This window comes from Dendrobates tinctorius, unplaced genomic scaffold, assembly GCF_039654945.1.
Source record: "Dendrobates tinctorius isolate UK_male_01 unplaced genomic scaffold, ASM3965494v1 ptg000199l, whole genome shotgun sequence".
NCBI lineage: Eukaryota > Metazoa > Chordata > Amphibia > Anura > Dendrobatidae > Dendrobates > Dendrobates tinctorius.
In genome coordinates this window covers 14,142,365-14,160,412 of record NW_027361866.1, presented here as the reverse complement: position 1 = coordinate 14,160,412, position 18,048 = coordinate 14,142,365, and the positions used below count along the sequence as shown (strand labels likewise).

Sequence of the window (18,048 nt, the reverse complement as noted above, 5' to 3'; positions counted from 1 at the left end):
AATGATAGTGCATGTTGGAATACTCAAGCGAAGCGTCATCAGGGGGCAAAGGCTGCGGTCTGAGGGCTTGGGGCAGAGGCAGCCTCTGCCAGCTTTGTGAAGGAAGCATCATCAGTGATGCTTGTTTCAGGGTCTGGGCTCGTCCCTGCTCTGTCCCTGCTCTGTCCCTACACACTGTGTGATGTGCACAATCACAACGCGCTCTCTGTTGTTGGCTCAGATCAGCAATATCGAGACGGCAATGCAGCGGTATCAGAATACCCTGTTTACAAAGACCAGCGCCACCCCCGCATGGGACTTCACTGTTCTCTGTTCACCAGGCATTCTGATATCACGCTCTGTTGCCGGCTTGTTACCACTGAGCTGAGCGTGCAGTGTGATTGTGCCCAGCCCTTGATACAAGTGTCACGTATGACTTTTCCTTTTTAGGCAGGGGTCAGGGTCTGTAACTGTGACCGCAGCCCTTGCCCCCTGATGACACAATGTTTGAGTATTTTTTTTATGATGCTTCATTTTCATACTCATTGGGATTCTCAAATGAAGCATCATAAAAAGAAAATGAAAAAAATGTATAGAAAAGTAGTTAGTGTAGTTAGGGAACGGTAGGGAATTTTTAATTCAAGTATATTACAAAATAGCTTAGATTATGGAATTAATTAGATAGGGATTTAGAATGAAAATTACTTTGGCCTTCGGACAACCCCTATGATCATCTTCATGGATTTGACTACTATGTAGTGAGTGCCACATATTTATTCTTCGTGGAATAAATAGTTAGATTTCTTTTGAAAACTGAGCACTATCAATGTAGAAAGCCGCGTAATCCATGTATTTGGAATTTAAGGTGATGCATTGGGTAGTAGTTTTGCTACATAAATTCCTCTTAAAATACAGTAACATTTCTGGAGCATCTTTGCATAAAACTGCATTTTGCTGCTCGTCTGACATTCCTCCTAGAAATGTATGAATAAGTTGACAACTAGGTTGCGTCCCTCCCTGCTCAGTCTGCTCTCTCACCCGCATGCAGCAGAGTCAGAGTGATATGAATACTGCCTTATTCGCAAGGTTAATGGCAACACTAAGTGGTCAATTTACTCAAACAAGAGAAAAGTTCTCAGAAAGCATTCGGCAAAACCATTTTTCTATGGGTAATACAATGATGTACTAAACAAAAATAATTTTTGTAGAGTCGACAGATCCTTTCTAAGACATTAGATCTGCTGTAGTATGTATGAGAGCGGCCGCACTACGCAATAAGTGTAAAGCACTGCGGTGCGAGATTCAGAGTAGTGCACATCTATACGTAACCAAGAAAACATCAACATCTGAACATAACTTCAATGTCCGTCTACAAACTGACTGGTAACAGGTTTATGCTCATAAAGATGTTACGTGGCCAATTTTGAACTCATATTTTCAGAATGAAAAATTTGCTTTGTGCTACGGTACCAAGCACAAGCTTGTGGCGAGAATCTGCACTGGGAATTGACCTGCGTGAGTATTTGAAATCTGCTGTCAATTTATGCTATGGATTTCAACAGTACAGTTAATCTTTTTTTATGCAAAGGGTAATGCAAATCCAGTGTATTTTCTTAATGAAACCTGCATAAATTTGCAGCAATTGATTGGCCGCTAAAATACTGCAGTGGATTATTTCGGTGGGGACTTGCCTGTATCATCATGCAGAATCTTTTAATACTTCTTGTTCATTGCTAAGAATAACTTAAATTAAATTCTTTTCATTCTTACCAGTTGCCACTGTCTGTGCTATAGTGCTTATCTCACTGGTGGTAATGGTGCTGACCCGTTGGGAGAATGTTTGGTAGGCATTCTCCAGCTCAGATACATCAGGAAAATACAGAACAAAGTCAGGAGTAAAAGCGATAGATAGAAGTTCTGTCCGATCTGCAGAGCCAGTACCAATGGCATATGGCACAATACCAGTGCGCTTGAGAGACATGGCAGGCCTTCGTACATCATCTCTAGACTTTCCAGTTGCCAACAGGACCAGAAATTGTGGCACTCCTTCTTCTGCTCGACTCCCGGCCGACTGTGTAAAAACATTGCTTGCTGCATAGCTTATGGCTGCCCCTATGTTCAGTGGGGAGCCCCTTATTGGAGTCATACTTTGTATAGCTCTTATCACATCTTGTTGGTCTGAGTGGGTGTTGAGAAGGAACATAGGCCTAACAGTATTACTGTATTGGACAACGGCGATGCGTACTTTGTCTCTTCCTACGTTAAGGTATTCTACCACCCTCTGAATAAAGCTCCTGAGAGATGAGAAACCAGAAATGGCAGCATCTGAACCATCAATCAAGAACACTACATCCTTCTTGATATCTTCATCTATTAAAAGAAATGGTAAAGAAAAGGGAGGAAGAAGAGAATGTTTTAACTGACATGTTATTTTCAGGTAAGGCAATACATGTATAGGTTGACACTATAGAGTACTTGTGGACATGGAGCCTCCTTAACCTGAAATGTGCCTTAGTGCTGTCAAGATAAAAACAGAAGAGAGGTTTGCTTCAGGGTTGGACACCTTTCATCCTCCATATTCACTGAATATTAGGACAAAGCAAAGAAAGGGAAGAACAGAAGAAGAGATGTACCATGGAAGACAACAGGTCATTGCGGCTACATTAGATGGCTACATATATTTTATCTATTGTCTACACATTAAAATTGCAATATACCACCACCTGTGAAGAATGACTGTCTGAAATGAATTTCATTATGTATACTTGCCAACTCTGAGGGAATGTCCAGGAGGCTCCAAGATTCCTGGAAGAGTTGGCAAATCTCCCAAATGCCAAAACCTCCCTCAAAGCTGCACTTCCAGGATGTTTCTTGTGCATGATGCCTGGATACTCTACCATTAAGCCAACCCCAACATCCAAATGCACATTCAAGAATTGGAGACCAAGACGCAGAATGGATGTGGAGGGGGCAAGGAATAGCGAAAGCTGATACGGTAACCCTCCCCCCCAAGAAATCAACATCTTCAAATTAACACATATGTCTTAATGAGATGTACCTTTCCAAGGTAACATGTGGACAGGAGCAACACTGAACTTAAACCTGGCACTAGATAACCCTGTCGTTCCCCATTTATAGCTCCTGCCCTGACAAGGGCAGTACCCAAGTGTGACACTACCTGAAAAAGTACCCTAAGAAAGATGACCCTCCCTGCGTATTTCCTCTTCATTATTGAGCATTCTTCAGAGGAGTACGCAACAAAATCAGGGGGTGGGGAGACAAAAGAAAGGAAGGGTTCCTGCAGTGGCAGGAGACAAAAATCAGGTATTCACAGTATTGCAGAACCCTGCATGAAAAATCCTCAATACTGAGGAGTAAACACCTAGGGAGTCTCACCTTTCTTGGGGTACTTTTTCCGACAATGCCACACTTGGGTACTGCCTTTATCAAGGCAGGAGTTATACATAGGGCACGACAGGGTGATCTAGTGCCAGGCTCCGGTTCATTGTGACTCCTGTCCACATGTTACCTTGGAGAGATGCATCTCATCAAGACATATGGGTGAGACCTTTATTTTGAGCACTGGCTAATTTGAGCACTTGCACTTTATAAGTAAAGTATGTCTAGTTTGGTCGATATCAATTGTCCCTCAACTCTAGATAATTTATTTTAATGATATTATTAAAAGATAAGTTTTACATATCTTTATAGTTTACCTTTCCTTGATGTTAATACACTATTTGCATACTTATAGTTTCTTATGGATTACTATACATTAATTGGTTCCATCTGACACTTTCTACTTTTGTGACTCAGTAACTTAAGGCCTTATGTTAAATTGCTAGTTGCTGTGCACAGCGTATCTCAATAGTATAATTTATGCATTATTTATTGCTAAAATGCTGTTTTGCTGTAAGTTTAAACCAATAAAATATGGTGTGCTCTCTTTCTTTATTCCAAACATTATAAAACAGCTGGTGCGAACCTCCTCTATAGAATGGATAAGAATTAAATCAATTCATGGAGGACAGGATGCCCCCTTTATTTTACTAAAGAGGTTTTGCGGAATTGAAATGTTTATCATAAGTAATAAAATATACTATTATACAGAACATTATTATCAATATTGTCACTTTACATCGTCACAGAACTGTTTGGTGACTGCTAATATTAGCATATTAATAATAGAGACTTTATCTCATCTAGTTTATATTCTTCACATTCAACAACTTACACCAAAATCCTACCGAATTTCATCTCAGCACCTTAACACATTGCGAAATATACACAATATGCACACATTATATAATGAAATATGTAATTAAATTATTAGAAATACACAGTAAATAAATTATGAAAGGAAACTCTGAATATTCTCGGAAAATGATGAAAGAAATGGATCACATAATATTTGGCTATGAGACCACTTTATTGCAAGTTGTATCATATCGTGATATAGTTTGATAAAGAGGTTGTCCGCTACTTTTTTATTGATGACCTATCCTTGGGATAGATCATCAATGTCTGATTGCCCAGGGTCCGATACCCGACACCACCACCGATCATCCGCCGGCTGGAAGTACGCACGTGGACAACCTCTTTAAGCTGATTAAAAAGAAGACATTAGGAAATGTTTTTGAGAACTAATCAGATGTCCATCATTAAAGGGAATCTGTCAGCAGGTTTTGTTATGTAATTTGACTGATTCCAGTGATGTATCACTTAGTTTACTGGTTGCAGGATTTGTGATTAAATCACAGTTTTCTCTGCTGCAGATCTAGTAGAACACAGATGTTAAGCTGTGTATAATTCCGCCCACATCACTGATTGGCTGATTTATGTGGACAATTTACAGTGGGGAAAAAAAGTATTTAGTCAGTCAGCAATAGTGCAAGTTCCACCACTTAAAAAGATGAGAGGCGTCTGTAATTTACATCATAGGTAGACCTCAACTATGGGAGACAAACTGAGAAAAAAAAATCCAGAAAATCACATTGTCTGTTTTTTTTTTCATTTTATTTGAATATTATGGTGGAAAATAAGTATTTGGTCAGAAACAAGCAATCAAGATTTCTGGCTCTCACAGACCTGTAACTTCTTCTTTAAGAGTCTCCTCTTTCCTCCACTCATTACCTGTAGTAATGGCACCTGTTTAAACTTGTTATCAGTATAAAAAGACACCTGTGCACACCCTCAAACAGTCTGACTCCAAACTCCACTATGGTGAAGACCAAAGAGCTGTCAAAGGACACCAGAAACAAAATTGTAGCCCTGCACCAGGCTGGGAAGACTGAATCTGCAATAGCCAACCAGCTTGGAGTGAAGAAATCAACTGTGGGAGCAATAATTAGAAAATGGAAGACATACAAGACCACTGATAATCTCCCTCGATCTGGTGCTCCACGCAAAATCCCACCCCGTGGGGTCAGAATGATCACAAGAACGGTGAGCAAAAATCCCAGAACCACGCGGGGGGACCTAGTGAATGAACTGCAGAGAGCTGGGACCAATGTAACAAGGCCTACCATAAGTAACACACTACGCCACCATGGACTCAGATCCTGCAGTGCCAGACGTGTCCCACTGCTTAAGCCTGTACATGTCCGGGCCCGTCTGAAGTTTGCTAGAGAGCATTTGGATGATCCAGAGGAGTTTTGGGAGAATGTCCTATGGTCTGATGAAACCAAACTGGAACTGTTTGGTAGAAACACAACTTGTCGTGTTTGGAGGAAAAAGAATACTGAGTTGCATCCATCAAACACCATACCTACTGTAAAGCATGGTGGTGGAAACATCATGCTTTGGGGCTGTTTCTCTGCAAAGGGGCCAGGACGACTGATCCGGGTACATGAAAGAATGAATGGGGCCATGTATCGTGAGATTTTGAGTGCAAACCTCCTTCCATCAGCAAGGGCATTGAAGATGAAACGTGGCTGGGTCTTTCAACATGACAATGATCCAAAGCACACCACCAGGGCAACGAAGGAGTGGCTTCGTAAGAAGCATTTCAAGGTCCTGGAGTGGCCTAGCCAGTCTCCAGATCTCAACCCTATAGAAAACCTTTGGAGGGAGTTGAAAGTCCGTGTTGCCAAGCGAAAAGCCAAAAACATCACTGCTCTAGAGGAGATCTGCATGGAGGAATGGGCCAACATACCAACAACAGTGTGTGGCAACCTTGTGAAGACTTAAAGAAAACGTTTGACCTCTGTCATTGCCAACAAAGGATATATCACAAAGTATTGAGATGAAATTTTGTTTCTGACCAAATACTTATTTTCCACCATAATATGCAAATAAAATGAAAAAAAAACAGACAATGTGATTTTCTGGATTTTTTTTCTCAGTTTGTCTCCCATAGTTGAGGTCTACCTATGATGTAAATTACAGACGCCTCTCATCTTTTTAAGTGGTGGAACTTGCACTATTGCTGACTGACTAAATACTTTTTTTCCCCACTGTATATTGACAGAAATCAGCCAATCAGTGCTGGGGGCGTGGTTGGAAAAGGAGGCACGAGGCCTGTTGTCCTTTAGTGACAATCTCCCACAGATAAAACACTGATTTTATTGAAACAGCAAAACACAGCCCGGTAAGTGACACATCCCTGTAATCAGGGACACTGTTCACACATTATGGTGCTTCCAGATAGCATAGCAAAAACCTGCCAACAGGTTCCCTTTAAGTATTTTTCTTTATGTGAAATGAAGTATGATGATGATAATTGTTTTGTATGTTGTTGAAGAATCCATTGAAATGCACTAAGCAAACACTAAACACTAAAGCAAAACATACATTCCACAATATACCATATTTGTATAAAAGATGGAAGTCTGTTTTTCTAATCTAACCCTAAATCTTCTGAATGGCCTTGGATTGGTATGCACAACCGAAGCTGCTTGTAGCTGCCATTAGGTGAAGTTTAGAAATTTGCTCAATATCAGAAGATAATTCAATGTGCAAGTCTTAGTTGACATGTATATTGTCTTTTCCTTTCTAGGAACAAATGACCAAAAATGAGTGACAAATCCATCACATGATGGACATCAATGGCACATCAAGGACTCCATTGGCTTATAATGGGTCTCCTTGTGGTGTCCACCAGCTTGATGTGAGGAATAGAGCTGTATACTGCACTATTCATCCCAACTTGTAAAATGGAAGACTGACCACATTATACGTTAAAGAGGCGCTTTAGGTGTCATGGATGTCTGTCAAGTGGTGAATTGACCCTTTTTTTTTGCTTTGTCCACCCCAACACAGATCTGAGATGGAGCCTCAGCTCCCTTTAATGGCAGCTCTAGACAGACAGAGTTGGTTCATTTACCACTCTAGAATTATAATGAAGATTTTGATCTTTGTATAAGAAAAAAGCAAAATTAATTTTGACCAATTTACATAAGTAAAGCAAAATGATTTGAAGTAATTGGCAGTAATGAATGAAGTTGTCTATGCAATAAAAAAGTATATATTAATTATGAAGGGTTGTGTGTTGACTGTTCTATGGCGTAATGTATGCATATAATTTCTATAAATGTTAAATCTTCATTTTCACATTTAAATGGGAATTGTTAAACATCAAAAGCAATAAAGTAATTAAATTATAAATATTAAGTTTAATATTGTCGACATTGGAAATGAAAACAAATAAATATTACATGTATAAGGCTATGTTGACATCTGCGTTGGCAACATCATTTAAAAATTCACCATTTTTTTTTTGTACTTTTTGACAATGTACCAGACTCCATGACAGAACCCAAAGAACCCCTCTATAAGTCATAGGGAGTCATTCAGAAGACCTTGGAGTCCATCACACGATGGATCCAGATTTCCATCAGTTTTGATTTTCTATTACTTAAACAGAACAGAACTTGACAAGGGCAGATGTGAACAGAACCAAAGAATGTAACAGAATGAGTCTCATGTTCAATCAACTGAGTGAATAAAAGGTCAAAATATGGGAAATTACCTGTGGTCACTGTCACTTCTGTAACTTCTCCCCTAACGTAGGTGGTAATAGGGGTTATTAGCTGCTGGCTGAAGCCAGGCAAGGCCTCGAAATCGTCCATCTCATAAACCAAGCTTGGATTAAAAGCAATTGTTTCCAACTCTTCCTTATCAGCATTTCCAACCCCGATACAAAAAGTCAAAACCCCTGATCTCGTGAGGTCAACAGCAGCAGACTGAATATTGTCTGTGGATTTTCCAGCCGCCAGGACCACGAGAAGCTGCGGTATTTTGTCCTCTATTCTGCTGCCCGCACTTCTGGTGAAATGGTTGCGGAGAACAAATTGAATTGCAGAACCAATGTTCAGAAGATTACCCCCCTTGATTCTTAGCTGACCCAAACGCTCAATAAGGTCAGGCTTTGAGGTCAGCGTGCTTAAATAGAATTCAGTTCTTGGGGTGTCACTAAACTGGGCCAGGCCAACTCTAGTGCCTTCACTGCTGACACCAAGGTTGTTAATCACATTCACGAGAAAGTCTCTTACTAATGGAAAGTTGGAACTTCCAACGTTGACCGAACCATCCAAAAGGAAGACGATATCTCTTTGGTTAAGCACTGTGGTTGGTTAGAGGATACAGAAAACAATAAACATGACATCACAGCAAAATCAGCAAGGCAAGATTGAATATGAAACGCATGTGTTTACATGATGTAGACACATAACTCTTAATAATGCTTACAGGCCAAGCAAAAGGAAGAGGAGACAGAGAGAGAACAACTGAGCGTAGTTAGTTTCTAATTATGCTTCCATCTACAACTGTATAGTATATCATATACTTAGCATAACTATTAGCAATATGTTGTGTGATACTGGTCATTACATAGAGCTTATATATACTTCTTTATTTACTATGTTGTCTTCTCGTAATATGCAGAGCATCACAATGTGGCAACAACTTGATGCCACACATTAGATGGAGGGAATAATGGAAATAAATATCATCATAACCGTGTACCGTATATACTAAAAATCAAATTAAATTACATTTAAACGTTTCAGTAGATGGAAGAAGTCAAGAGAAATAAGAACAGAACAAAAAAAAGGCTAGTGAAAAAAATGAAAGTGGAAGGAAAGAGTGGAGGAGTAGTGTCAGGTAGGAAGGTTTAATGCTGCATGTTTCAAGTTTGTTTTCTTGTCTTCTCACAGGGTATAATTCCATTATGTGACAACCCAGCAGTGGACATGTTTCTCAATACTTAAAGAATAACTGTTGTTTTATTTTTTATTTCATAAAAATAAGAAACTTTGTAATATATCTTATCAGAGAAATCTGCTTCTGTCTCTTCTTGGACTGATCATTCATTCTCAATTCACAGGTAAAATCAGTATTCAGTGAAGACAGATTGTTACATTATTGAGATCTTCTTGGACTGATCATTCATTCTCAATTCACAGGTAAAATCAGTATTCAGTGAAGACAGATTGTTACATTATTGAGATAGGAGATGGCAGTTGGTGCTAATAAGATTCTATGTAGATGGGAATGGGAAGGGCAGGGAGGGTCTTTGCCTCTAGCTCCTCCCTTCTCTCCATAGAATGTGTTGAGCACCAACTGTCATCTCCTATCTCAGTGATGTAACAGTCTTGATTGAATACAGATTTTACCTGTGAATTGAGAATAAATGTCAGTCCAAGAAGAGACAGAAGTAGATTTCTCTGATAAGATATATTACAACATTTTCTATCTTCATGTGTACTATTGATTTACGATATAAAAATGAAAACCACGATTATTCTTTAAAGAGCAGTTTTCCCAAAAGATAAAAATGTCTTTAAATTAAGGGAGTTATCTATGTAAGACTTTTTTTGTCATTTTCTGTCACATTGAGGCACAATATAGGGCACCATGTTACAGAGCCATACAGCACAGATCCGTAACACGGCTATGTAGATGGTTGGTTTATAAAAATACTTACCAAGGGTCTCTTAATCAACCCTGATGATGGTAATTTTGTCCCCTGCTACATGATATTGGTAGTAGTGCATGGATATAACAGTTTTAATACAGCTGCAAGAGGAAATCAGGAAAACCTCTCCGAAAGTTTTTATTTATGGATTTTCTGATTTCCCATGATAGGGTCTGACTCAATTTTTGTCAATACAGTGGGGCAAAAAAGTATTTAGTCAGTAAGCAATAGTGCAAGTTCCACCACTTAAAAAGATGAGAGGCGTCTATAATTTACGTCATAGATAGACCTCAACTATGGGAGACAAACTGAGAAAAAAAAATCCAGAAAATCACATTGTCTGTTTTTTTTTCATTTTATTTGCATATTATGGTGGAAAATAAGTATTTGGTCAGAAACAAGCAATCAAGATTTCTGGCTCTCACAGACCTGTAACTTCTTCTTTAAGAGTCTCCTCTTTCCTCCACTCATTACCTGTAGTAATGGCCCCTGTTTAAACTTGTTATCAGTATAAAAAGACACCTGTACACACCCTCAAACAGTCTGACTCCAAACTCCACTATGGCACTATGGTGAAGACCAAAGAGCTGTCAAAGGACACCAGAAACAAAATTGTAGCCCTGCACCAGGCTGGGAAGACTGAATCTGCAATAGCCAACCAGCTTGGAGTGAAGAAATCAACTGTGGAAGCAATAATTAGAAAATGGAAGACATACAAGACCACTGATAATCTCCCTCGATCTGGTGCTCCACGCAAAATCCCACCCTGTGGGGTCAGAATGATCACAAGAACGGTGAGCAAAAATCCCAGAACCACGCGGGGGGACCTAGTGAATGAACTGCAGAGAGCTGGGACCAATGTAACAAGGCCTACCATAAGTAACACACTACGCCACCATGGACTCAGATCCTGCAGTGCCAGACGTGTCCCACTGCTTAAGCCTGTACATGTCCGGGCCCGTCTGAAGTTTGCTAGAGAGCATTTGGATGATCCAGAGGAGTTTTGGGAGAATGTCCTATGGTCTGATGAAACCAAACTGGAACTGTTTGGTAGAAACACAACTTGTCGTGTTTGGAGGAAAAAGAATACTGAGTTGCATCCATCAAACACCATACCTACTGTAAAGCATGGTGGTGGAAACATCATGCTTTGGGGCTGTTTCTCTGCAAAGGGGCCAGGACGACTGATCCGGGTACATGAAAGAATGAATGGGGCCATGTATCGTGAGATTTTGAGTGCAAACCTCCTTCCATCAGCAAGGGCATTGAAGATGAAACGTGGCTGGGTCTTTCAACATGACAATGATCCAAAGCACACCGCCAGGGCAATGAAGGAGTGGCTTCGTAAGAAGCATTTCAAGGTCCTGGAGTGGCCTAGCCAGTCTCCAGATCTCAACCCTATAGAAAACCTTTGGAGGGAGTTGAAAGTCCGCGTTACCAAGCGAAAAGCCAAAAACATCACTGCTCTAGAGGAGATCTGCATGGAGGAATGGGCCAACATACCAACAACAGTGTGTGGCAACCTTGTGAAGACTTACAGAAAACGTTTGACCACTGTCATTGCCAACAAAGGATATATCACAAAGTATTGAGATGAAATTTTGTTTCTGACCAAATACTTATTTTCCACCATAATATGCAAATAAAATGAAAAAAAAACAGACAATGTGATTTTCTGGATTTTTTTTTCTCAGTTTGTATCCCATAGTTGAGGTCTACCTATGATGTAAATTACAGACGCCTCTCATCTTTTTAAGTGGTGGAACTTGCACTATTGCTGACTGACTAAATACTTTTTTGTCCCACTGTATATGGTCAGTTCACATGGAAGCTGGATACGGCTCTGTGAAAAAAACCTTATCGCTCCTAACGAAATAGATGGACAAACAGTGTGTACTGACTATTCCAGTCTATCCATTTCAGTCATCTCACATATTCTCTGAATATCGGCATATATTTTGCTAAAAAGAAACACAAAAGCAAATATAATTTTCCTTGGGAAAACAGATCCCTTTGTTAAAAGTGGGAATAGAGTACACAGTATAAGTAGCCAAAACAGCTGGGTGTTCAGAAACATCAGGTCGTCAAATCAGTCCAACTAATTAACGCCAACAAATTGTGCAAATTGTGTGATGATTTATTTTATAATGCATCTTTGTCGAATTTTAGCTCAATTATTCTGCAATTAATCTCCAAATTTCATGGAAAGTCAAATAGTTAAATGATAACATTTTGGAAGCCTACAGCCCACTGTGGGGAGACCCAGAAGCTTACTTCATACAAACTAAAGAGAGTCCTTCCAGATTAAGACAAAAACTTGTTTAATGTGTTTAAAATGCTTATTTAAATACTTAAAATAGGCTGTGGGATAACAAAGAGTGCACTATAGGGCGTTAACCCAATACACATGGTGTTAGTGTTGCGATATTCACTCAACCTGTTTGGTTGTGAGAAAATGGCTCATAAGAATGTCCAGCTGCTGCAAGTCAAAAGAATTCCAACACAGTATACCAAAAGTATACCAAATAAATATTCCAAAAGTGTGATATGGTAAATCTTGCAGTTTAATTCTTTACACATTTTGAAGTTGTATGGACCTCTTCCCCAGGAGATCCACAATGCCAGTAGCATTGTGGATCTCCTGAGAAAGTCATTGCAACCTCGAAACACGTAGATTATTAAACTGCAAGATTTGCCATACCACACTTTTGGAATATTTATTTACCAGCAGTACAGCAGTCAATTTGTTTTTCCTTCTTCCTTTGGCATTCTACATTTACATGCTTAGTAATATACTTCTCGGGCTGTCAAGCTTGGTTCAGTAGCTAAGCCACATCCATTGCTCTGGCTCTGCATCAACTGTGACAGAGAAGGGAGTTGGTTCAACTGCATCCATTGTTATGTACTAATGGGGGGAAAGTTTTTTTTTGTGCTGAATGAACTGTAAAATTGTAACGCCACGGTTGATATAATAATAAAAGTATATGACTAAATTGTATAAATTAGCATTTAAACACATTTTTTTCTGGATGGACAAACTCATTAAACCCAACAATAAAACGAGAAGCAGCAAGCTTTTTAAGGTCCTCCGAGTGGCAACTGCTGGACATCAATGCAAATCGGTCCAATCTTGGACCACAAAGCTTGGACAAGCCACAGGTCTTGGGATCGAAGCATGGCAGCTTCATATATTTCTATGAAGATGACATGCTCAGGTCAGGAGAGCCCAATTTGCAAGGATGTCTGAATGAGCCCTTATAATTTACCTGTATTAGAGATACACCGTCATGTCCGCCATGTTTGTCATGTCTGCCATGTCTGTTTTGTCTCAAGAACTCCTGGAGCGATGTGCATGTGCATATCTTGTCTGCTGTCCTGCATGTTCGCTAGAGCAGTGTGCACACTCACCTCATGTCTGAGCTGCAGGATGCCTGCGTTTCTGCTCTGCCTTCTGTGATCTTCTCGTCTTGTCTAGAGTCCCTGATCATGTGTCCCTGCCTGGATCCTGCACTGTCTGGTTCTGCAATCATCTCGTCATGTCTGGAACGCTGATCATGTGACGTTTCCTAAAGATCCTGCACTGTCTGGTTCGGTAATCATCTCGTCATGTCTGGAACTCTGATCATGTGACCTGTCTAGGTTTCAGCACTGGATCTGCAGTCGTCTCGTCATGTCTGGAACTCTGATCATGTGACTGTGCTCTGTTATCCTGTGGATCTGAACCTGGAAGTGCTCCCCTGGTCCTGACCTGGAAGAGGAGGTGCTATGCCCTATATCAGGCTGCCCCTTCCTTTGCTCAGGGCCTGAGTATTGTGTGGTGTCCCTGCATGGCTGCTTGGTCTGTGGGGCGCTCCCTCTATTCTGTGCCCTTGCACTCTGCTCTGTCGTGCATCTCTGCACACGCTCCGTGCTCGTATTCCGTCTCTTGTCTTGTGCCATGTCTTGTGTTGTCCTTTGTGCCATGTTCTGTCCCTGCTCTGCTTTGCCTTGTAGTCCTTGTCTGCTTCTGTTCCGTGTCTCTGTCCCTGGCGTGCCTCTCTGCACGCGCAGGACTCTGCCTCGCCTGTCTCTGGCGTGCCTCTCTGCACGCGCAGGACTCTGCCTCGCCTGTCTCTGGCGTGCCTCTCTGCACACGCAGGACTCTGCCTCGCCTGTGTACCCTGTCCCTGGAGTGTCTCTACACGTGCAGGCCTCGCTCTGTCTAGTCCCAAGGTCTCTGGGCTTCGGCCTACGCTCCGCTGCTAGACTGTCCCTGTCCCTGGCATGCTCTTTGCATGCGCAGGTCTCTGCCTTGTTCTTTGTATTGTCCCTGATGTTTCGTGCACCCTTGCACTTTTCGCACTAGGCTTTGCCGTACTGTCTGTACGTGTCTCTGTCCTGTGTCTTTGCCTAGCCCTGCCTTGTGGCTCCGTGCCTCCTTGCACGTGCCTGGTCGTCTGTGCCTGCCTGGTGTGCCTCAGCCGTGCCGCCTCTAGCCGTGCTCGCCTGTGTGCCTCAGCCGTGCCCCATCCAGTGCTATAGTGGTCTGGCTGCGTGGCCCCGCGGCGGTGCCGCCTCTAGTCGTGCCCGCCTGCAACTGCCATCGTCAGTACCACCTGCCGGCACTCCCAGCCGTGGTCTTCATGCTCCCTTGCACTCACGCTGGTTCTCGCACTGTGCCTTTTCGTGCTACTCTTGCACAACTCTTTGTTAACTTTGCTCTGCTCTGATTCCTGTCTTGCCTGGTCCTTGAACCCTGTTCCTGGCGTGCCTCTCTGCACGCGCAGGACTCTGCCTCGCCTGACCCTGGCGTGCCCTTTGCACACCCAGGACTCTGTCTCGTACCTTGTGCCTTGGCGTGTCTCTACACACGCACTCTGTCTCGTACCTCGTACCTTGTGCCTTGGCGTGTCTCTACACACGCACTCTGTCTCATACCTTGTGCCTTGGCGTGTCTCTACACACGCACTCTGTCTCGTACCTTGTGCCTTGGCGTGTCTCTACACACGCACTCTGTCTCGTACCTTGGCGTGTCTCCACACACGCGCACCTAGCCTTGAACCCTGGCGTGTCCCCTACACACGCACCTAGCCTTGAACCCTGGCGTGTCCCCTACACACGCACCTTGCCTTGCACCTAGCCTTGGACCTCGGCGTGTTCGCTATCACGCACCATGCCCGGATATCTGTCGTGCCTCCTTGCCTGGAACCTGGTTTGCCTGCCGGATGCCCGGAACCTGCCGATCGCTGCCAGAGATCATGAGCTGGATGACTGCGGCCTGACGTCCGGAGCTGATGTCCGCAGCCTGATGCCTTGATGATGTCGATCGTTGCCAGCAGTTCGAAGTCTGATGCCATCGTGCCATTACCCGTACCTAGGCGTGCCACCTGGGACGTACCATGCTATGGACCTTGGCGTGCCCACGCGCGCACCTTGCATGTTTTGCTTGTTTACACTGTATGTGATCCTGAGTTATCCTAATGAAGTTACCTTGCACCTACGTCTTGTCTCGTCTTGCTTCCTGCTCGTCCTTGTCGTCAGACACTCGTCTAGTGTCCCCTGAGCCGGCCGTCTGGTCCCAGCAGTCGTGGTGGCTCACCCCCTTGGTCTTGCCCCTGACACTCCCTGTATAGGGGGTGGATTCTCACAAGGTAAGCTCGCCCTCGGTGGGTGGGTGCCATGACCCAGAGGGTCCACTCAAAAAATGGGCTCAGCAGGAGCTGAGTCCGTCACATACAGATTTTCAAACCCTCTATTAATATATTCTGAAAATTAGAAGCACAGAATGTTACACCTAAAACAATATGGAGTCTCATTTATCAAAAACAGAGTAACAGCAAAAATAGCTTTTTACCAATAGACATCAAGCAGAATTCAGCTTCCATATACTCTGGAAAAATGAACGCTGCACTACTTGCCATAGGAAACAAAGCTATTTTTTTTGTCTTATGCTTTTTCTGTAATTATTCTCCCCCATAATGTAGTGTTAAAAGATGAACATTCACTTTAAAAGGGAACAATAAGTAAAAATGCCCCTCTGATATCTTATTTTGACTGGACTTCCCCTTTCAGTTGATACTGAATATTACAATTAAAGGTAGTTTAATGTAAAATTGGTTGCACATAGTTAGCACTACCGATGTTTACTAGTCTTAAAGCAAAAACATGAGAAAATTAGCGAGCACAATAATTAAGTATTGAACATCCAATAAAAAGTACTAAAACAAATCCATGACATTATTTCTGTGAATTCTTACCTTCAGTTGGTCCTTCAGTAACCACAACTCCTGTAAGGGTTCTCAAAGGGGCAAGCACCTGGGGCAGTAAAGATTGTAGAGGAACCTGCTTGAATTCTGCTGGTTTGAAAACCAAAGTGGAGTCAAAGGCGATATCTTGGAGCTCACTGTCCTCCGCGTTCTTGGCCCCTATTGAGAACGTCAGTATTCCTGCTCTTTTAAGGTTCTGTGATGCCTGACTAATGTCATCTCTTGATCTCCCACCAGTGATGACAACTAGGAGCTGGGGGATTCCTTCATCCACTCGACTTCCTGCAGATGCAGTAAAGAAATTTCTCTGGACATTGCTCAAAGCAGCACCGGTATTTAGAGGGGTGGTGTTCAAAATCCTCATTTTTTTCAAATGAGCAATGACATCTTTCTTAGCACCAAAAGTGTTCAGGTAGAATTCAGGCTTCACATCTCTGCCATACTGGGCCAATCCCACTCTAATAAGATCAAGACCAATTTCCAACCTGTTAACTAGTTTTACAATGAATTCACGGATTGCAGAATAGCTTGGCCCTCCCAAATCACTGGAACTATCAATCAGGAACACTATATCCCTCTTGTTGACTTCCGTAACTGGAAAGAAAAAAAGAAGCGGGTGAAAATTACAACAACCAAAGGACATTACTCTTAATATAAATTGTAGAGTTGTTCTTTATAAATATAAAATATATGCCATTACAATTGTAAAGAAATACAAAAAAAATATAGATTCAATGTTCACTAATATATCAGTGACTACCATTTATTTAGCGAGTTACTATTTTTGGAATAACTCCTTTTACAAGCAGAAATATTTAGGTTATACTATGGGAGATAAGAAGAATCCCATATGGTTTCCATTAGCGTTGGATGAATTTTTCAAGGGGAATTGAATTTGAATCAAGTTTTACAAAAATCTGAGTTCTCCAGAATCCACTTTTTTTTGCAATTCGTTCTGTGCAAATTCAGCAAAATGGTGACCTACCTAGTCACACTCTGTAGACTGGAACTCCCGGCTGTGAACACACCTGGGATGTCTCTGTACATGCTCGTTCTAAAGTTACTGCAATGCTGTCATGTGACGGTGCACGCAGTGACCTTTTGACGTGAGTCCTGGCCTAACATAAAGATGCAACGCACCGCGGTAAATAGAGGACCGTACGGGGGACAGCGATGAGGTATCAGTTGTGGGTTTTTTTCAACATTTTATGGCTATTATGCCCTAGGGTCTCTCCATACCTCAAAACATAAGGGACATTCAGTTTGCAGAGTAGAAATTTGCTGTAAATCGAATTTTCCGGTAAAATTGGCACAAAACAGCAGGTTCGAATCTCGTCAGAATCGCTCATCTCTAGTTTCCATGCTAAGCCAACAGTCATTAACATCTATCCTGTGGATTATCTACTGTATGATCTACATTGTTTTATAAGAACAAGCCTAGATGTAAAAAGTTTGCAAGTAAAAATATGTATGTAGGCAAAAATGTATCTCCTTTCAAATTTGCCAAATTGTCTGTATTTTACAGGGAAATTCGATTTGTGCCAAAGTTAGCCCACCGTATGGTCCTCGGTGCCTCTTCTTTTTCCCTTCCCCTATCACATGTATTCTCTTTGGCAACCGTTACCCTGGGGCATGGCTACCGGTCCACTAAGCTTTTGAAGTAACTGCGCTTGCACGTCATAGCACTGAGAACCAGACAGAGGGCCACAGAGTCGGTGGAACAGGTGAGTGATAAAGTGAGTATTCTTTTTTTTTTCAACCGTTTGACTAGCCCTTTATTGTTCAGCAAAATGAAAGTCGCAGCTGGCCTCTATTTTGTAGATTTTGTGGAAAGTGAATTGCAAAAAATCCATGTTAGGTGGAAAACAGATTTTTATACAATTTGAAGAGAATCGAATTCGGAAAACA

General features: G+C 41.8%; 1 protein-coding gene across 1 annotated transcript in view; it reads right to left on the bottom strand.

Moving 5' to 3' along the window:
- COL6A3 (collagen type VI alpha 3 chain) overlaps positions 1-18,048 on the bottom strand; it is a 170,408-nt gene that overhangs the window by 94,830 nt on the left and 57,530 nt on the right. The window contains exons 4-6 of the mRNA XM_073553278.1: positions 16,132-16,734; positions 7,949-8,542; positions 1,750-2,349 (exon numbers count right to left, since the gene is read on the bottom strand). Of these exons, the coding sequence (XP_073409379.1) occupies positions 1,750-2,349; positions 7,949-8,542; positions 16,132-16,734 (1,797 nt within the window). The remainder of the gene's footprint in view (positions 1-1,749; positions 2,350-7,948; positions 8,543-16,131; positions 16,735-18,048) is intronic.